Below are 21,953 nucleotides of genomic sequence, written 5' to 3'. Positions count from 1 at the left end.
AACTTGAGTGTCAGCTGGAGCTATATGGTCAAACTCCCCCCCTCCCCCCCAAAAAAAGGCAAGAGAGTGTTTTATATGTGTGTGTATGTATGCATTTATATATATATAATCATAACACTTGTAGTAATAAAGAAAACCAGTACTCAAGCAGAAAACAATCCACAATGTCTGGCTTCTCAAAATAGTATAGCGGTTATATTTACTATGCTGCTTAAATGCACACTGCTAAACTGACTGCTAGTGACATCATTGTATCATAGATCAATGCATCTCACATGAGACCCTTTTGTTTGCAGTGGATGGTGATTAATGCAGAGACCCACAACTGGTCAAGGTGCAGAGAATAAGAGACCACAGAAAGCTCAACTCTAAAGTGAACATATATGCTCCATCCCCACAACTTCCAAGGTCCAGGGATCATTGCAAGAAAGAGGTAAGGATGAAAGGCAGTGGATGACTACGTGTAAACAGTGTCTTCTAGACAGACCAGGGAAGCCGCACGTATGAACTCACAGTGGCTGTGACACTTTGCACTAGGCTGCATGAGTCTAAACCGGACAGCATGGAGAGGGGAGTCGGGTGCACAATTCCACCCCTAACCATAGAGCTATTTGGCAGTTGCTAGGTGTTGGGAGAAGAAAAGATAGTTTTCTCCAAGAGGGTATCCCCCAGTATGCCGAACATGGGAGACTACACACCCAAGAACATTGGGCATCACAAGTTGGTCTTGAATGGTATATAAAGAAAAGAAAGAAGGCACAAAATTGGGTAAGTACAGAGTGTGGGCCTGGGAAGAGTTCCCGGAGAGGGATGAATATGCTCAAAACACATTTCATGAAGCCTCAAAGTGCTGTGGGATGTCCTGAATGTTGTAAATAAATAAAACTCTGATTGGCCAGTAGCCAGGCAGGAAGGATAGGGTAGGCAGGACAAGGAGGAGAAGAATTCTGGGAGGTGGAAGGCTGAGGCAGAGAGATGCTGCCAATCACTGCCATGACAAGCAAGATGTAAGGTACCGGTAAGCCACAAGCCATGTGGCAACTTATAGACTAATAGAAATGGGTTAATTTAAGATATAAGAACAGCTAACAAGAAGCCTGAGCCATTAGGCCAAACAGTTTAGATAATATAAGCGTCTGTATGTTTATTTTATAAGTGGGCTGTCGGACTTCCGGGCATTGGCGGGACCCAGAGAGAAAACTCCAGCTACATCAAAGAACTAATAAAAACTGGATAAAAAATAAAATGGAAGTATATTACCCCAGCTGTTCTGGAGAAATATTTCCACATGCATTCTTAATAACACCTCCAGTATAATATTTTGTTCATAATAAACCATCTGTGCTGATACTTCTTTGGTTTCTTAGGTGGCCATTGATATCCATTACTATTTAAGCATTTTTTTTTTTTTTATGTTTGGTCACTCCATATTATAAGAAGCTGAGCCAAACTACAATATTATCCAGTGACTTGATGTTTGCTAGTGGAATTCAGAATAAGGGATAGTAAAGGTACTAACTTTCTGAGGCTAATGAATGACTCAAAATAAAAAAGGTCTTAGAGGGCGGTAAGGGCCACACCAGAGAGACAAGATCTCAGACAGGTTGAAGAACTGGATATGCCAAGGTACAGAGCCGGAAGCCTTTGAATCCCCATGTAGTACGTGCTAAGAGTGACGAGAGCCATGTGCTGAGAGTGAAGAGAGCCACGTCCACCTGTAGAGTCTGAAGGTCCCGATGTTTATCGCCAGAGGCTGGAGGTGAGGTCAGAGGCTATGTGGGACTGTGCATGGACAATGGCTCCTGCAGTCCACTCCCGAGCTCCCGAGCTCTGCCCTTGGAGCCTGGCTGTCTCTTCTGTGATTCTGACAGTTTTTAATGTGCTCCCTAGGTATGTTTATCTTTCCCCCTCCCGCCCCCCCCCCCAACTCTGATACTTCATGTTCTGCATCTCTTAGGCACTTATTTCCAGCGTAAGTTTCCATCAGATTGGCTGGTACTAAGCATCCAGGGGTTCTTTCCCATCCTGCCTGTGCATTGGTTTTCTTCATGCAGTTTATCAAGCTCCTGGTCATGGGAAAAAAAACATTAGCTTCTTTAAAAATTTTGCCTGTATCAATTTATGTTAAGGATTGTATGTAAAATCATTGCAGGGTATCAGTACCATTACTTATTTTGCTTTCTTTGGGAGAAATGGCTGGAACTAAAGTCTTTGGAGAAATTTCAGTTTGGTATTTCATGTGGAGAAGGGCTGCTTCAAACAATTTATTTTTTTTTTTAACCTAGAAAGAACGTTGTCTATCAGTGGTCCTGGAATACTTTACCCTATTCTCAGGTGTGACTACTATAGGTTGAGTGACTAAATGGAGGAATGTGAGGTAGATATTAATTAGCATCATCCTGGTCATCATTTTAAGTTCCAAGATCAGGCTAGCTTATAGCATTTCATAATGATAACAGCAGCCACCAAAACCCACATAGCAGATAAAATGATACTTTTCTGGTGCCAACACAAACTGGAGAGGGTTCAGTTCTGAATTTTCCAGTGAGGAAGACACAGAGGAGGTTGAGAAATGCAGGTGACTTGTTGACATTTGATGGCTGCCAGGATGGGAAGTGTCAGTTTTCTTTAAGGGTGTGATCCCTGGTAGATAACACATGCTCTGGGGCAGGATTCACACCTGGGAGAATCTCAGCAACAGAAATTGGACCTATTGGGCAAGAAGAAGAAGAAGAAGAAGAAGAAGAAGAAGAAGAAGAAGAAGAAGAAGAAGAAGAAGGAGAAGAAGAAGAAGAAGAAGAAGAAGAAGAAGAAGAAGAAGAAGAAGAAGAAGAAGAAGATAAGGTTGAGTGGTTAGTGAAGCTGGGGTGGAGGGGTGGGTCTTGAAGTAGTTGGGGATATGTATCTGGTCAAAATATATTGTATGCAATTCTGAAATAAAAATAGTATTTCACAAATAAATGAAAGAAATGCAGGTGAGAAATTGACACTTGTGTCTCAGGAGCTCAGGACTGTCTCTGTAGGTCTGGCTATTTCTTGGTTCATTAGCCCACCAGGAAGGTTGAGACAAGGTCAAGATGATGGTTTTGGGAGAGAAATGCCCTGAAATGCAGGTGAGGCTAACGTGGGAAGAGCTGTGGTTTTACTTTATATTGATACTGACTTTATATCTGTAGCTATTTGATTACATGATGGCAATGTGTAAAGGGTGGTGTGAGGAGATTGTGAAATCACTTCTGTGACATGATAAAGTGGATGTTTTTGTACTGATTTTCACATGAGATACACCTTTCCTACTAGAAGATCATTAGCCCAACAACATGAAACTGTTACAGCCCAGTCAAGTGCATTCCAGTGTCTTAGTCGCAGTTTTATCTTTTACCTCTCTATGATCTCCTGTTTCCTACATTCTCAGGCCAGGTTCCAACACCTTTCAGGGTCCTCTGTCAGTGCCCCTGAGGGTCCTTATTGGCACAGAAATTTCACATTACTCTGAAGAAGCTTTCATGGGGTATTTCCTCTCCTTGTATTAGTGGATCTCATATTTGACATAAAAACAGAATTTATGTAATACTGTAAGCATTCTTCTTCAGTTCCCCGAAAATTAATAGAGCTCTCCCTTTTTTTATAATGCTTTTTTAAAGGAGGAGTTTTTGAAAAGTGAGGAATGAAATGAGGTTAACAGAGGGATTTTGTTTTGTTTTGTTTTTTGTGTGTTTTGAGACAGGGTTTCTCTGTGTAGTTTTGGGGTGTGTCCTGGATCTTGTTCTGTGGGCTGGCCTCATACTCACAGAGATCCGCCTGCCTCTGCCTCCTGAGTGCTGGGATTAAAGGTGTGTGCCACCACCACCCCCGGTGGCCAGGGGGAATATTTTGAGGCATCATAACTATGGCATGAATTGAATTCAATTATTTTTGTTTGTTTGTTTTGCTTTTTTTTTTTTTTCTGAGACAGGGTTTGTCTGTGTAGCCCTGGCTGTCCTGGAACTAGCTCCTAGACCAGGCTAGCCTTGAACTCACAAAGATCCACCTGCCTTTGTCTCCCAAGTGCTGGGATTAAAGGGTGTGCCACTACCCCGCCTGGCTGAATTTAATTCTTAAGAGAAAAGAAGGTTGTGGTGCCCACTCCTATGCCGTGAGCTTGGTCTCCTGTGTTATGGAAAATAGGACTGACTGTCAGATGAGGACTGAGCCTCATTAGACCTCCCAGTATTCAATCCGGGGGTTCACCAGTCACTTACGGTGCTAACTGATGGGACGTATTTCCAGACTGGGGGATGGAATATTCCAATGAGTTTTTACCAAAGTCTACATGCTGGAAGCATGCTATCTTTCCTTCACTAAGATACTACCAGTTCCTCTCCTTAGTTAACAAATGACATTTATAGCTATTCTCATCTACACTATCTTCAAACTAAAGCTAAGAGTTTTTTTGTATTCCTCTCTTCCCCACGGTTCAAGGAATATTTGAGCATAATAAGCTGGCATTCTTTACTATTGCTGTGTGTACTACTTTAGAAGCAATTTATGGGAGCCAGTCCTGTGGTCATTAGACAGAAATGAGGATGAGATGAGTCCTCATGCCGCTGCCCTGGTGTTCTAAGTACAACTGGAGAAGCGATGAGCCTGTGGACTTGTTTAGTGAGCTGGAGCTCAGCATGACAAGAATGGCCCAGGTCTTCACAGCATGTATCAGCACTGTTCCTTGAAAAGAAGACGTTTCTTGCCTCCCTCCCTCCCTCCCTCCCTCCCTGAGCATCTCACCCCGGTATCCTAATGCTGGTGACCACAGGAAGCATATCTTTCGTGTCATCCATTTTTGTTTCACCTGGTTTAAAGGAACATCCTTTTTGTCCTTTGTCCTTCCCTTTGGGTTTACCTCCCCTTTTAATCTACACGCCGCCATTAACTACTCCTTAAAAATCGATGTGGCAGATGAGATGTTTGATGGAAAAGTTAAGGGGACATTGACTGAGGTGCTGGGGGCAGTGTTAGGGTAAGGTCTCCTAATTAGTTCCACTGAGCCCCTGAACAATATGAAGAGGGAGGCTACTCAAGAAGAAAGGAGTCAGAGAGGAGGCTTCGTGGGTAAAGGCACTTGCTGCCAGACCTGGGACCCATGTGGTAGAAGAACCAACTGCTGCAAATTATCCTCTGCTTCCAAGGTATTTATGACTCGACAGAAAGTTTAGGGAGATCATTTTTCCTCTTCTAGAATGCCTTCATACTGATCCAGATCTTCAAGTTTAAGGGATGACTAAGGTCTTGACAATGTGTGTTACAGATGTCTTTAGAAAAGAAGACATTCCTTGTCTCCCTTTCTCCCTTCCTTCATCTCCCCTTCCAGCCCCATCTCTTCCCCTAACTGCCTCTCCCCCTGCGCCCCTCTGTTCTTCCTCCCTTCCTCTCTCTTCCTTCTTTCATTTATTTTGGCTGTTTGAAACTTGATGTCTCTAAGTAGCCTAAGCTGACTTCAAACTCACTGTGTCGTCTAGTCTGACTTTGAACTTGTAATAGTCACCTCAACACACATACACACCCTCGTGAGTGCTGAGATCACTGATGTAGAAAACCATAATTGTTTGAGAAACTATTTTCTAATGATCTTCCTTCTCCCGGAGCTGGACTTTGAATGAAGGGCCCTGTACATGCTGTATATATGTTCTTCTACTGAGCTACAGCGAAGCCCTGAAAAGAAATCGTTTTCTAATATCCTTGGACTGTTTTGGTTTCAGGTACCATGACAGCACACCCTTAAATTTCATTCATGTACTCCACATTCACTCCATTTGGGCTTTCCTGTCTGTTTGCTTTTGTTTCGCTTCGTTTTGTTGAGACAGGGTCTCACTCTATAGCCTGGGGTTGGGATGGCACTCACAAGACAGACCAGAGTGACCTCAAGTGAACTCACAAAGACCCGCCTCTGTCCCCCACCCACAGAGTGCCAAGATTAAAGGCCTCTGCCACAATGCCCCCTCCAGCGGGGCTTATTTCTGAAGGAAGGACAAACAGGTAGTCTCATTGGCTTCCTAAGATTAATCCTTATAGACACAGCTCAGATGAGGGAGGTATTCTTCAGTATTTTCCTACTCTGCTGATGGTGTCGGAGTAAATGTGGATGCTCGGGTAGCAGGTTGACTTAGCCAGGAGAAGCAAGATTATGGGTGGACCAACTCCCCACGGGAGTCTTATTCCCTGGTCAGCAGAGTTAGCAGATTAAACAAAGGCACAATAATGACAGATCAGGTGTTGGGGTTAGTGAGAGTGAAGATAAACAAATAAATTTACCACACAATTATGGAAAAAGCCCCTGATGTTAGTAACTACACAGTGCTTCCTCAACTGTACAGCACAGTGAGGTCATCGGAGCCCTTGCTCAATGAGTAGACAATAAGAAGCTTATGTTTAATAATATTAATTTGTGAGCCTGGACTTTTTATAGGTTGGGTGGAGGCCCCAGGAAGTGAATCAAACCTCCAGGGAGAAAGGTGAGTAGGAGGAGGGCATGTCATTTTTCTGGGCTGTTGCAAGGCTGATGTTGGTTAAACAGACTCCTCTTGAGCTGTGAGCAGCATCTGGCAGGATTGTGAGCAACAGCATAGCACATCTTCAGCAAATATGAGTCTTGAGGACTTGGGCAAGTATAAAATTGTGGTGAATTTTAATATTGGGTTAAGGTAGACGATTGGTAAGTTTTAATATTGTATGCTAGTTGCCTTTGGCACGTCTGTGTATACAGATGCATGGCTGTGCAAAACTGTCGGTGAGGTATCAAGCTTCAGCTTATTGTTTTCTTCTTTATTCTAGAAAATTTCAGCTTTAAGTAAGGAACAAAGCTGCAGTTGTAGCCGGCTCTTTCTTTTCTCTGTTGGGTCAGTTCTAAAGTGCTCGATCTATTGACACTAAGCAAGATGAACGACTCCGAAGCAAGAACTGACCTCAAACACCTAAAGGTTAGTTTTTTATTTCTAGAGTAACTTTTGGTTTGATAATGTGTTTCCTGTGGCCTACCACCTCCCTTCCTGAGGTGGGTCTCATGTAGCTCAGGCTAGCCTTAAGATCACTGTGTGGTGAGGCTAGCCTTGTACTCCTGACCCTACTGTCTCTCTCCCTTCCAAGTGCTGGGATTACAGATTTGTATTTGATTCTAGACTGGACTGTGTATTTGAGATGTCGTACAAACAATCTAAGTTCTCTGAAAGTCAGTTCTGTTTTAGAAAACGGGTATAATAATGACATTAGTTTCTTGGGGTGGTAAGGGTTTTAGGAGATAATGTTGGGGAAGAGTGCTTGTCATGCTGGGGATATAGCTCAGTTGATAGAATGCTCGCTTGATATACATAAAGCCCTTTGGTGTACTCCTCAGCACTGTGTGTGTGTGGGGGGGGGGGGACGAGGAAAAATTTGGCTCAGAGTAAAAAACTGTTACGTTCACACTTATCTGCAGATCTTGTAACTGTGTAAGGTGTATGTGTCCATCCATAAGTGGTTATCCATGTGGTTAACGCCTAAAAAGCTATAAAAGAGCCAAGGAGAGTGACCAAAGAGGAGCGAGCAGAGGGGCGATGGCAAAAGGACACGGGTCACGTGAACACAGAGAGAAGAGAAGGCCAAGCTCCAGACGAGAGCAGGGATGGGGAGAAAAGAAGCACAGACTCCACTGAGACACACTTGGTTGGTTGACAACGTCGTAATGATACCCAACGCTTCACACAATGGCTGGAAATGGAGCGCCTGTCACACGGCGGAGCGCAATGAAAGCTGGTTATCTTGGGTTTGTCCGCCCTTTTGTTCTAGTCCCCCCCCCCCCTTGGCACTGGAGACGTGGATGGCTGCACTGATGACTCTTGGAACCAGAGGTCTCTTCCTAGACTGCTTATGGGCTGTGCCCGACTGAAGCAAAGGAGAAAATAGCACAGAGAATGTGATTTGTAGTTGTGTTGAGCTGGCTTGTGGATGGCTGCTGTGATTGTAGGAGATGAGAAGGGAGACTGCACTCTGAATCTTTCTTTTACTCCAAGGATAATGTGATCACGTGTAAGCTTCTGGACAGCTACACACACGTCTACTGATGAGGGTGGGTCTCATGTCTCCTTCCCTTGTGAGATGTGAGAATGAGATGGAATAACTCTTGTGAGGGAACAGAACCGTATGTGTTTAAAAGGTGCTAGCTTCTCTGCTCCCCCTTTCCTCTTATTCAAGTCTTTGGTAAATATGTAAGGCATACCAGAACCCCCTGTAAGAGCTGTCAGCAACCCCCCAATCCCCCGTACCTACTAAGTGAACATTTGAAATGTGACATCTCATCTGAGATGGGTTCCCAGTGTGAAATAACACTGCCTCATCCCCAAACCATTATTCCCATGGAATTTCTTCCTAAAATCAGAATGGTAGGACACTTTTGAGTCTGTGGAGAATTTTTCTATAGAAAGCCAGAGTTCGGTGAGTTCTGAGGTGGTTTTCAGTCTCTGTCTGGTGAGGTTTTTTTTTTTTTTTTTTTTTTTTTTTTTTTTTTTTTTTTTTTTAATTTGCAGTGATGTTTTTATGAATGAGAATTTTTGTTTTTAATTTGCTACTCTGTGGTCATATTTTTCATAGTAGTTTGGAAATGTTGAATAAATGAAAACAAAAGAAAGGAATAAAAACTATTCTATAATAATATTTGAATATATTTGGTTACAAAATTGTTAAACTTAACTTCACAGTTCATAAAAGAAAGCCTTTACTTTTAGAAATGTGGTGACTGGGGAATTTAATTTTTATTTTATTTATTTCATGTGTGTGTATGTGTGTATGTGTTTGTGTTTGTGTGTGTGTGTGTGTGTGTGTGTGTGTGTGTGTGTGCACATGCACACCTTAATGTGCATGGTACATGTGTGTAGCAGTCAGAGGACAACTTCTGGGACCTTCTCTTTCTACCATGTTAGTTCCTAGGATGGCCGTGAGGTGACGAGGCTTGGCTGCAAACGCCTGTGCTCACCGAGCCATCTTGCTAGCTGGGTTACCGAGAATTTTGCTTCTGCTGGGTACTGTGGGTCTGGCTGCTGGGAATTCCACAGTGAAAATAGGTGAGCTTAGCAGTCTTTCAGAGACAGGTTTAAAAAAAAAACAGAAGTTAAAGAAGCATAAAATTCCATATTATAACATATACTGTGAAGATAAGTTTCTATGGATATGAAATAGAACAACGTAATTTAAAACATCTCAGAAAGAAGGCCTCTTGAGGCAGTCACACTAGTGCAGAGCCTTGAGAGAGCCTCTTCCCATGTGGAGTATCCTCTTCCCATGTGGAGCAGCCTCTTCCCATGTGGAGTATCCTCTTCCCATGTGGAGTATCCTCTTCCCATGTGGAGTATCCTCTTCCCATGTGGAGTATCCTCTTCCCATGTGGAGTATCCTCTTCCCATGTGGAGTATCCTCTTCCCATGTGGAGCAGCCTCTTCCCATGTGGAGTATCCTCTTCCCATGTGGAGTATCCTCTTCCCATGTGGAGTATCATCTTTCCATGTGGAGTAGCCTCTTCCCATGTGGAGTATCCTCTTCCCATGTGGAGTAGCCTCTTCCCATGTGGAGCAGCCTCTTCCCATGTGGAGTAGCCTCTTCCCATGTGGAGTAGCCTCTTCCCATGTGGAGTAGCCTCTTCCCATGTGGAGTAGCCTCTTCCCATGTGGAGTATCCAGGAAAGTGGAGACAGGCTGCCAGATACCGCCTACTGATTCACCCAGCACCAAACCCTTGGTCAACAATGAGAAACCCTGTGGGACTGACAGACCTATGAAAGGCTCCTGACTCCTTGGAGCGTGTGTTCTGGTGAAGAAACAGGCAGGTGAGGCAAATACCTTGGAGATCAGGGAGGGTCACTGACCTGCCCTGGCAGTGCACGTACCCTTTTCTTTTTTCCCCTTTCAGAGCCATCAAAGACCACAGCCTTGACCACACAGGTTCCTAGGGCGGGGCTGTTCTTCTTTTAAGCTTGGTATTAAGTGCCGTTCATGTTTGTCACTTTATTTTCTGTTCCCATCATGCTGTTCTGACTCAGACTGAGAAACGAGCATTTGTAATAGCCTCCTGATTGCATCTTTGTCTGCAGGCTCTTTCTCCCTGCCGTGTGTGTACTCTGGGCATGGCTGACAGGTTAATCTTGATGAAATACCATTTGGACCACATAGCTTCTCTGCTCTGAAGCTTTTCTTAGCACCTTCCTGGCTGAGGAGCAGCTCCATGGGAGATGATACACCTCTTTCATTTCCTTCTTTTTGCCTTTTCTTTCATTAGTTTGTAGAGAAGCACACCCTGCAGCCAAGATCCTTAGCAGAGATGCAGGAGACTTTCAACCCCAACCTCTAGCCACGTTGGCATATTTCTGCCTTTATTCTGCACTGCCCGGGCATGATAGTCATCCTTGTCCCGGAAAGCTGACTGCTCTGTCTCTGTGGAATGTGTGAGAACATATGGAAAAGAGCTTAGGCTCTGGAGTCATCAGACCAGACTCAAGCCTCCACTCTGCCATTAAATGAGCCGTGGGAACTTTCCTCAGAATTTATTGTTTCATCATCTCTGAATAGCAGGAGGCAAATAGAAATTTGTATCCTTTCATGTTGGACAGATATGACATTGCACATAAAACATTTTGTAAGTGCGCAATCCACAGTGGGTTCTTAGTCCTTAACCTTTGTTGAAATAAGCATCACACACCCTGTATATTGATTAATAGATGTGCATCCAGGGACCTCTGGCTTTCTTCTGCATCCCTAATCTCAGTTAGCCATTTTCTTAATTATTATTGGGCTGTGGCCCAATTTTTGAACAGTGGGGCTATTGTCTAGAAATACTGGATACAGACACTGAATAGTGGAGCTGGATGGAACTTCTAGATACCATTCTGTGTAGGCTCTCTGGTCCCTTAGGGTGTGTACTGTAGACATGGGGAGTAATTTGAAAATCTTGGAGCTCTTTGTGGGTCATCCATTTTTATTGCTCAGGTAGTTCTCTGATCCATCATTAAGTCGTGGAACTGATGGCATAACACTTGCCTTTTGTCATTCTTAATTAAATGTCTATTGTTTATTAATATACTCATTTGTCAGTGAAGTATAGTAAAAAGGGATTGAAGCTGAGGACATAGATTCATCTAGTTACATCTCAGCTCTTCTCATATTCCTCGTCATCCCTCATAAGGTTCTCCGTAGAGTTAAATCTTCACAGAGGCGGAAGTGTTAAAATCGCATACAGGTTTCTTGTCTACACCCAAAAGTGTTGAAATGGACATCGCCCCACGGAAATCCTTTTGTGGGTTGCCAGATAAAACATAGAATGAATCATGAAATTTTAATGTCAAATAATGCATAATGTATATGGACCACAATTACCCTAATTATTAATTGCTTACATGAAGCACAAAATGTCACCAGATTTCCTATACTCACTCTTATAGCCCTGTTGTTCTTCAGCTCACTCCAGCTTCAGGTAGTGACATAAATTCATGTGCAGATGCCACATTTATTCTGGCACATATTGGAATCTTGCCAGGGGCCTGCCCTGAGAAGATTCCTCCCAGGGTCCTGGGGAAGACACTATGGCTGGCATGGGGTTTCTGAGGGAAAGGAATCTAAGTACACAGGGCTCTTTTGTCTGTCCACTTTATTTCTCTAAGACAAAATTCTATCTACACAGCTTCAGTTTCATTCTGACACTCAGTTTCTCTCTGTCCCTTCTTTTTCTGTCCTCTCATAGCTCTAGTAAATAACTAAGCTCTTATGCTCTCGACCTCATCCTCATCCTCCATTCCTCTGTCCTCTGTCTTTCCGTCCTCTTCTCCAAATCTCACCCAATCCCTACTCATCCAAAAACTCTGCCCTGTACTCCCTTCTCCAACCACACAACTCTGCTCAGGCCAGGAATTCTGCCCCAGCCTTCACTTGCACCTGGTTGTACAAAAAACCCTTTTGTCCTGAGTCAACAGCTCTGGAATGTCACTAAGCCTGAAGGAAAGGGATGGTCTGAGCTTCATTCGCACAAGAAACAAAGCTATGTATCTACTATCTGTCTGTCTCCTAAGTCTAGGAGACAGGCATTGTCTCTGTAGGGGTGTTACCTAGTTCAGATCAGCAGTAGGTCTGAGAAGCTTATACTGTTTGCCGTTATGGCCTAGGAATTATGGGCACACAAGAAATTGATAGCAGGAAACAGCTGATATATTAAAAGCCAAATGACATCAAATATTCCCTGATATTTGATTTTCTTCTAGAAGAATTCCTTGACTCTTCTAGGTTTAGCTTTATCATATACAGCTGAATCTTTATTTCATATACTAGCAGCCCACAGCAGGCCCATTTCTGAGAACTTTGCAGATCTCTATATTAGGTATTCTTTGGAGACCCTTGCTTTTCCTTGTAGACATGTAGCCAGGCTGGAAATGCCCAGAGTGTTGGTTAAGCAGTGGCACTCATGGCTGGCCGCATGGTGACCATGCCAATGGATGCTGCAGGTCACAGAAGAGTCACGAGCCATAGTTACCTTTCTAGAGCTTTATTGAAGAGAGAGAGAGAGAGAGAGAGAGAGAGAGAGAGAGAGAGAGAGAGAGAGAGAGAGAGAGACTGCGTAGAGGGGGGAGAACAGATGGAAGGAGGGAGAGTGGAAAGAGAGAACGCACAGAGGGCACACTGCTTTTTAGGCTGGGATGCTGTCGCAGGCTGGTGACATAATTAAGGACATAATCTTTACACAGAGGACAGCTTGTATAACAGCAGACTAAAAATGGTTACTGATTCCTTTTGATTCCCTTTGTTCATTTGCATGGACCTTGAAGTTTTTTGTCATGAATTTATGTATTTGACCTTTTATACAGTAGGAAAAGAATCACAGATGGGGATTTGGTGGGGCTGAAATAATGACTTTAAGTGTTGTATCAGGGGGTGGAAAAGATGTTTGGTCAGTCCTTATGGCCTTTGTTTTCCTGTACTTGGGTCAGCCATTTTTCATGGAGCTGTTTATCTTTTCACATCTGAAATTGAGGCATGCACCCACACATCTGTCTCTTTTTTACTTTAGTTTTCTACACAGTTTTTTTTTTTTTGTGTGTGTGTGTAACCTTGATTTCAAAGGAAAGATGGCATTGGAGTAATTTTTCCATGTGTTCAATATATAAACAAGATATCCTAGGATTTTGTAGTCTAACTGAAAAATTAAAGATTTTATTCAAATCATGCAGTACAGTTTACATGCAGACTGGGAGCATTGATGATTAAGGAATTCTAGTTGGAGAGAGAAGAGTTGGACCATGAAAGAGATTGTTTCAGTGTGGTGTGTGTAAATGCTAAGGGCAGTGGAAGGGGAGGTAATATAGTCCTAGTAAGACTGGAAGTTCAAGGTCAAGAGAAGAGTTACTTCCAAGATCAGCATTAGCAGCCTTAACTGCTCCCTTGTTAGCCTTGGGGTTAAAGCTTTTTATCTTGTGATGACCTTGGTTACTGATACTTTGCTCTGTTGTCAGGCCTTATGCAGAAAAAAAGACCTCTTAATTTTTCCATCTTTTTATTTTTCTTTCAAAAGAAAATTTTAAGCAAATTTAAAAATACAGCAAATAATATAGGTGGTCCACTAACTAACTCAACACTAATGTTACCTATCCTCTCATCCACTTCTTTCTCCCCACGATAATTTTTGTTTAAGTCTGTGTTGGTGAAACACAACCAAGCCCTCTGCAATATCCACAAATGTCTACAAATAATTCTGAAGTTATGATGGCTGCACTTGAAATTTTTTGACTCTTGGATTGTATGAAGTGACATACTTACATTCTATAGGTACATTACTTTGAATTTTCCAAATATCAATATACATTGTGATACTATCTGATGTGATAGAATGCAAAATCCATGTGATCTCAAAGTTTTCTCTGTAGTGCACTGTGCTACTGAGTTGTTATGTTAGTAGGTTAGGTGTTTATTGTTGGTTGTTTTTGCTCTTTTGGGGGCCTGCCACCCAGCTCCCAAATAAATCACACATGGAGGCTTGTTATTACTTATAAATGCCTGACCTTAGCTTGGCTTGTTTCTATCCAGCATCTCTTAACTTAAATTATCCCATCTGTCTTTTGCCTTTGGGCTTTTACCTTTTCTTACTTCTGTAAGTTTACTTTGTTTCTTACTCTGTCGCTGGCTGTGTAGCTGGGTGGCTGGCTCCTGATGTCCTCTTCCTTTTCTGGCTACTTCCTCCTTTCCCCAGATTTTTCCTTCTATATATTCTCTCTGCCTACCAGTCCTGTCTATCCTTTCTCCTACCTTGCTATTGACCATTCAGTTCTTTATTTGACCACCAGGTGTTTTAGACAGGCAAAGTAACACAGCTTCACAGAGCTAAACAAATGCAGCATAAACAAAAGTAACACACCTTAAGATAATATTCTACAACAGGTGTTACTATGGTTTGAATGAATTTTGAGCCCTAAGTGTTGAAGTATTAAAAACCTAGTACCCAGTGTTGAGAAGTTATGGGCTTAGTGCAAAGATGTTTGATCATTGTGGGTACTGCTCTCTGCAGAGTTTGATGTAACATCATGGAATTCCAGCACTTTCTGAGAGATGTGTTATTATAAAAGGATTGTCTCCCTCTTAATCTTTCCCTCCTACACACACTTCACTTTACCTGTGAGCCATATGTAACAAGCCCCTCATGGACCTCACTAGAGTCTGAATAAATGGGACTGACTGATACTATCTTCACCTTAAAAACATGTGAGCTTGTGTGAACTCTTTCTGAGGAGACCTAAACAGACATCTATTTACTTCATATAGGGCACCAAAAAGATTATAGAAACAAGTTTACCTGTGTAGCCTGTGAACCAAAGAGTTTAATTGGAGTTACTTACAGGAGGATTGGCAACTTATGAGTGGCTATACCAACAGAGAAAACATCTTTCCTTCTCCCCATAATAACTTTGGGATCATGAACTTTTGGGAGTGGCCCACCAACATGTGTTTTAACTTGAGGTCCACACCCTGAGAGGGAGCCATATCTAACACTTCCTGGATGGCCAGGAACTAGAGACTGGATAGCCCTATCAGGCCTGCCCCCCCCAAAAAAAATCAAGAAAATGATTCCTACCAACTGTTAACTGTCTATGTATCCTTGGGGAGAGAAGGGACCTGTGATATCCTACCCCTTCCATGGATGGGCCAAATCTTGTTCAGTTATCTGTTGGGTAACCGTAAGTGAGAATATGCCATACCCAAAAGCCAGCAGTCCATAAAGGGCTGAGTAACTGCTTCTCTTTATTTCATCATAACAATAGAAAACAGATTATTTTAAAAAATTTAAACAAAATATGTATGGTTATCTCCGTAAAATAAAAAAATTGAATGATTTTTGTTTTATTCAATAGTATTCTCAGTCTCTCTAATTCCTATAAACTCATAGTTATCTAGACAGGTTGGGTCTGAGATTAAGTTCCTTCCTGGAAGAATACTTTGTCCACATTTTGTTTGATTATATCTCTCTTATAGCCTGATAACTGTTGATTAACATTGTCGCAAATTAAGGATTTGTTAAGTTCTACATTCTACCATTTTGTCTCATATTTATTAGTTGAAATATTCCTATAAGAGAAATTTTCTCTCATTAGCAGTCTGGACACACTCCTTCCTAATTGTTTTTTTATCTCAGTGTTTCCCAAATTGAAGTTGATAATTTCCAGGGAGTCTGCTGATATGGTCTTATATTATGGGTGGCAGATATCTACAGGGTTTTAATTATGATGAAAACCTCTGTATTAGTACTTAAACAATGATTAAGGAATATTATAGGCATATCTAGTTCATTTAGATGATATCTAGTTCATTTTGATGGGATTCTTATGTTCTTGGAGTTCAACCAGTAATCTGTGCTACAATTGGCATTTGTATTTAGCACCATGATAGGTGCAAATTGTGCTGCTTTAATTAACAAGGTTAATTAGAGAAAATAGCATAATGTACCAGGTAACAATTCAGTGGATTTTGGTTTGAATAAAAGCCCTCCTATTGAGGCTAGACAAGGCAACCCAGTAGGAGGAAAAGGGTCCCAAGAGCAGGCAAAAGAGTCAGAGACACATCGGCTCCCACTGTTAGAAGTCCCACAGAACCACTAAGTTAACAGCCATAACATACATGCAGAAGACCTGGTGCAGACCCATGCAGGCCCAGTGCTTGCAGCTTCAGCCTCTGTGAGCTCATGTGAACCCTGCTTGTTTAGCTGATTCTGAGGGCCATGTTCTCCTGGTGTCCTCACCCCTCTGACTTCTACAATCTCTTCTCCACCTCTTTCTTGGGGTTCCCCTGTCTCCTAGGAGAGGGACTGGATAGAAGTCTTCAGCTGAGACTCTCTCTCCATATAATGTCTGACTGTGGGTTTCTGCACAGGCTCCTATCTGCTACCAGAAGAAGCCTCTGGGATGATGACCAGACAAGGCACTGATCTATGAATATAGCAGATATCATTAGAAATCATTTCCTTGATTTTTTAAATATTTTTTTGGCCAGGTGTGTCAGGGCTATCCAGTCTCCAGTTCCTGGCCATCCAGGAAGTGTTAGGTATGGATCCCTCTCAGGGTGTTGACCTCAAGTTAAACCATATGTTGGTGGGCTACTCCCAAAAGTTCTGTAGTCAGATCCCTTGTTTCTCCCAGACTATGGGGTGTGGAGGTGGGCTTCAGCAATGTCTCTGTTTTAGATTCTCATGGTCCTCATACTGAGGTCTACTGGGCAGGTTTGCTTCTGATGTGGGTGTTTTGCAGGTTGCTGCCTGGCCTGCTGGGAGCAGCTTGAGGATGGGGGTAAGGGTGTTGCTTTCTCCTAGACATGCTAATAAAGTCTAGTTTTTCTGATTTTTTTTCTTATTTTGATTCTCTCCTCAGGCTTATATGAGAGCCTGCAGTCTTAAAAGATCATTTATTCTAGCATTCCTTATCCTCAAGAAAACCTTCTCATATATCTGAGTTGCGTTAGTGTTTATATTGATTTTAAAGTCATCTTTATATTTAATTTGTGAATTTTTATTTTTTTACTTGTCCAGATAAAGTAGCCCCACTATTTAAAAACGTTAGATAATTTCAGCTTGCATAAGAGGTCTAAAATTTTTTTTTAAATGAAAGATCTATACATGCCCTAGATTTGAGAAATGCCTCTATGTTTTGTTCCTGTTCCAAAGAGCTATTTTTCTGGTCCATGTTCTTCATAGTCTGTCAAGGAGTGGACCTAGTCAGGGTATTTAGTGGTGCATGTATATAGATCAAGCCTCGACCTCTCAGAGAGAAAGATGTGCTTCAGGGAATGGCTTTTAGAGCCTCCTGCCTGAGCTGCCCTTCTGTGGTTTTATACTTGGGTCATATGAGACCAGGTAAATGGAGACTCCAGAACTACATATGGAATAGCAGTAAGACCTCCTCACATATACTCCAGCCAAAGAAGAAATAATATTCCCCCCACAAACAAATAAACACCTCCTAAAAACAATCTCTAAGCTAGGTACTACAGGTACCGCCAATTTTACTCTACTTCTCAGTTATCTGAGGATGTTTTATGAACTGTTTCTATGGATCCCCCAGCCTCATGGGGCATTGAGTCCTCACCATCTAAACAACTAGATGTTTTGTCGTTATGACACAAAACCTCGTATTGAATTTTTCTTTAGATATTTTATAGAATAAGCTCAGTGATGTGTCCGATAAATTCAATAAGTATCCACTATAATTATTACAATTATAGCGTGGGAAAGGGTAAAATGAAGGGAGAGATTATGAGGATCTAAAGACAGACACATCTCTGCCTTGCTGGCAATAAGTTAGTTGACCTGAGCAGGTTGCTTAGTCTATCTGAATTTCTCATGTCAAATGTAAAAATGGAGAGAAAATTGTAACCTTATGGAATTGAGTGGTAGGTGCTCAAAAATATCAATTTCCTTCCTCCGTCCATTTTGGACACACAGTTAGGTTGTCACTTAGTTTTGTAGCAACACACTTGTGAGATGTGTGGTGAAAGCTAGGATATGCAGGCCTGCGTCATTATCTTTAAGGTAAGGACAATAATTATAAGGATGAAATTAATTAGTACATGTAAAACCTGTTGGCAATAAGAGCCTTGTGTGCTGGTGAGTTTTCTGTCAAGTTACCACAGTCTATAGTCATGTGGGGAGAGGGAACCTCAAATGAGAAACAACCTCTATCAGATTGGCCTGTAAGAAGGTCTGTGTGGCATTTTCTTAATGAATGATTATTGTGGCAGGGCCCAGCCCACCTGGAATGGTGCCACTCCTGGGCAAGTCGCCCTGAGTTATAAAAACAGTGAGCCGCGCGCAAGCTTTGAGAAGCAAGCCAGGAAGCAATGTTCCTCCATGGGCCCTGCTTTGATTTCTGTTTTGAGTTCCTGCCCTAACTTCCCTCAATGATGGGATATGATCAGGATGGATGATCTAAATAAATGCTTTTCTCCTCACCTTGCTTTGGGCTGTGGTGTTTATCACACCAATAGAAAACAAACCAAGACAATTGCTATCTAGTCATCTTGTTTCCCTCATTTAATGAGGCAGCTGGCAAAACCAAGTAAACTTAAAAAAGAGGTGTAATATAGGTAATGTAGATGCATACCTATAATCTAAGCTATTGGAAAGTGGAAGGAGGATTGAGAGTTCAAGGCCAATATTGGCTACGCAGCAAGTTTGAGGAAAGCCTGGGCTATATGAAACTGTCCGAAGAAAAAGACACAAGAGTGTTAGTACTGGGGGACTTGGACTGGGAGAAGAAAGAAAGGAAGGAAGAAAGGGAGGGAGGGAGGAAGAGTGAGTAAGTTAGTCAGTCCTGGGTTTCACTCCTAGAAATTGATTTACTAGGCTATGGGTGAAGATACTTGTACGACTTTCTGGATATTTTGTGCATGGCTCAAAATATAGTTTTCTTAGGCTGAGAGCCAGTGCTCTAAGAATTAAACTTTGATCATTATTAAACTGCACAATACATCAGAACTTTCCATTGGCAGTTCCAGCCTTTCCAGTTTCTTACCATTCCTCTGATTGGTGGACTCTAGAATTAGAACTTTGCTCACAATGCTTCCCTCTCCCCTGTTCACACTGGGGAAAACATGCTGCACCCTATCTCAATGAGGCTCAGAAGAGTAGGTTGCCCTCAGTGTCTCTCAGGTCCTCCAGGTGTACCCTAGACACAGAAACCACCTCAATCTCTGCCTGGGAATGAATGAGGCAACCTCCTGGAGAGCTTTGGGTTTGAAGCAGAAACAACCTCGGATGTTAGGCAGTCCCTGCTGTGGTACAAGAAGGTCTATTATGCCTGCTTATCCTTAGCTCTGTAACTGAGGAAGAGATGACCCTAGCATATAAACATTATTCTAGACAGCACCTTAACAGATTCTTTGGAAGGATTTGGTGGTGGTCATGTTTGTGCCTGTCTAGACTAATTGAGGCAGAATCTCTGAGGATTGTGGTCTTGGTGTGTGTGTGTGTGTGTGTGTGTGTGTGTGTGTGTGTGTGTGTGTGTGTGTGTGTATTAATGCTAACCATTAACTGTTTTGGCTGAGAATTTCATACATGAGTACTATACTTACATCATCTCTCCCTTCCTCTTCTCTAACTCTTCCTATGTCTGCTCTACTGCCTCTAAAATTCAATACCACTTCTTTGTTATTATATATATATTAATGCATATGTATATATAAATTCAACCTTCTGAATGATGTTTAGTGTCACTCATTCGTGTATGTGTTTCGGTCTGACCACTTGTGCGGGGGTCTTTGTGACCTTCACAGGCAGTAGAGTGATGACCAAGGGGGATAAAAAGGGGATTCAGCACCACATGACTTGGTACCCAGTGTTGGTTCAAACATTGGGAGTCTGACCCCAAGTGGCTTATTTTAGACATATTTATACACAGCACAATCTGGTGAAAACTATTCTTGTGATGATGAACTCAATCCTGCACGTACAACAAAGCATGCCTAATCTTTGTGTTTGTAAGCCAAACACAGATCAGATGTGACTACATCTGAAGTCTTTGTAAAGTACATGTAACACTATCTATAAAGGTAGGTTCTAAAGATTGATGGAGAAAAATAAGCTTACCAGAAGGGTCTAGAGGAGGGTATGGTGCCAGAAGTCTCTCCAGCTACTCAGGTTATACAGGGGTCACCAGGCTAGAAGGTACTTCAGCTCCAGCCTGGGTGGAAAGCAGGTTTTGTATTCCTTCCCTTGAAGGAACAACCATGTGGGCTTAACATTCTGGGTTCCCCTGGTGCATGTCTGTGAGCACAGAGACCTCTGTGCCCCCTACACACTTGGGATTGGATAACCCATCAGGTGGCTCCTCCCTGGAGAAGAGTGATTCTTCCTCTCTTGGCAGCCATTTATTTCCTGTAGCTCTTCATCTGGGGTGGGATGGACCTTATGAGATTTCCCTCATCTCCATTGGCATGTCAACTGGTGTTGTCACTGTGCTGGTGTTCTTTAGGTGACCACATTGTTAAGATTTTCAGGGTATACCTACTGTGCCATACACAGAAAACACTTTCAAATAGCAAACCTCCTGATCCTCTGGCTCTTGGGACATTTCAGCTCTTACAATTTTCCACAATGTTCCTTCCATGAGCCTTAGGTGTAGGAATTGTGCTGTATGTGCATCAGTTGGGGGGGGGGGCTCCCAAGGACAGTTCTCTGCATTTCAATCAGTTGTTGCTTTCTGTTGTTATCTCCATCTGCTACGAAAAGAAGCTTCTTCAATGAGGGGTGATGCTACACTTATCTGTTGATGTAAGGATAGTTATTTAAAATGCAGGTGGGAATTGAACTGGTTTAGTAAGGTGGAAGCAGTAGGTTCTCTTCTGGAGTCTGTGATCTCATCAGTCCCCAGTACTTGCCTAGGTTTACAGTACTATACACAAATGTATTCCTATTTAGTGGGTATTATGTCCAATTAGATGGCTTTTGGCTATTCTAAGATATTCACACTACTTCTATACTTTTGGGGATATTTTGCCATGCTTGTCATTGTTTTGGTTTGTAGGTTTTACAGGTGGGTAGGACTATGGAGTGTGTTTCTCCCTTGGCAGCTTGCATGGCACCTTGGGATACTATGTGAATTAGTCTTTGGGGAGGAGGCTTTCAGATCAGTTACAGTTCTAGTCCTCTTAAGTCCCGTGTCTGAAGTGTGTGGTGTCTTCAGCAATGGGGTCTTACTTTCAAGTTCTTGGAGGCAACCAAGGGCACTGACAGTAGCCTATGTTGTTCTGAGAGAATCTCTTGGGCTCTCCTGACCAACAACTCAGTGGGGGAGTTTCCCAAGCCTGGTACTGGAGATATTTTTAGATAGTCTATGTGTTCTGGAGCACACTATCACCTCAAGTGGCATAACTTCACTTAAATTATTTATGCATGTGTACATAAATATTTATATTTCTTTAAGTCAACAGAAAGTTTTATGTTCCCCTGTGGATGTTTCAGTCATCCTTAGTGTTCCTTGTCCCTCTCTCCTTCCTCAGTACTATTTTTCCTCCTCCATCCCCAGAAAATTCTGCCCCTTTTTTCCATTTCCCTCTTCATAGCAACCATGTTCCACTATCCATCTCTTTAGAGTCCCTTATTCCCCTCATTGGTTCTTTTTAATTTCCACGTTTCTGTGATTACTCCAGTTGGCATACTCATGTATCAAGATTCGTAGTGAGGATCTGCAAATAAAAGAGAACACATGGCATTTGCAATTCTGGGTCTGGGTTACTTCCATCAGTATAATATCTTCTAGGTCCACTTACCTGCAAATATCATTATATCATTTTCTACAGCTTAATGCTATTCCATTGTATAGATGTAGCACATTTTCATTATCCAGGCATCAGCTGAATGATGTTTAGGTTGTTTCCACTCCCCAGCTATTGTGAATAGAGTACCATCAAACATAGTTGAGCAAATATCTGTGGAGG

At 42.3% G+C, this 21,953-nt stretch overlaps 1 protein-coding gene across 3 annotated transcripts in view; it reads left to right on the top strand.

Moving 5' to 3' along the window:
• Positions 1-300: 300 nt before the first annotated feature.
• LOC102927797 (transmembrane protein 45A-like) overlaps positions 301-21,953 on the top strand; it is a 42,654-nt gene continuing 21,001 nt past the window's right edge. The window contains exons 1-2 of one of the 3 annotated variants that reach the window (XM_076549051.1): positions 301-433; positions 6,808-6,953. In XM_076549051.1, coding sequence (XP_076405166.1) covers positions 6,912-6,953 — 42 coding nt within the window. In that variant the 5' untranslated portion in view covers positions 301-433; positions 6,808-6,911. Of the gene's footprint in view, positions 434-6,094; positions 6,489-6,807; positions 6,954-21,953 lie in introns of those variants that run through there. The other 2 variants (XM_076549052.1, XM_015989202.3) reach the window with 2 other exon arrangements.

The sequence above is a fragment of the Peromyscus maniculatus genome, chromosome 12 (genome assembly GCF_049852395.1).
Source record: "Peromyscus maniculatus bairdii isolate BWxNUB_F1_BW_parent chromosome 12, HU_Pman_BW_mat_3.1, whole genome shotgun sequence".
In the NCBI taxonomy this organism is placed as follows: Eukaryota; Metazoa; Chordata; class Mammalia; order Rodentia; family Cricetidae; genus Peromyscus; species Peromyscus maniculatus.
The sequence above is the reverse complement of the archived record's forward strand: the minus strand, read 5'-3'. Positions and strand labels throughout refer to the sequence as shown.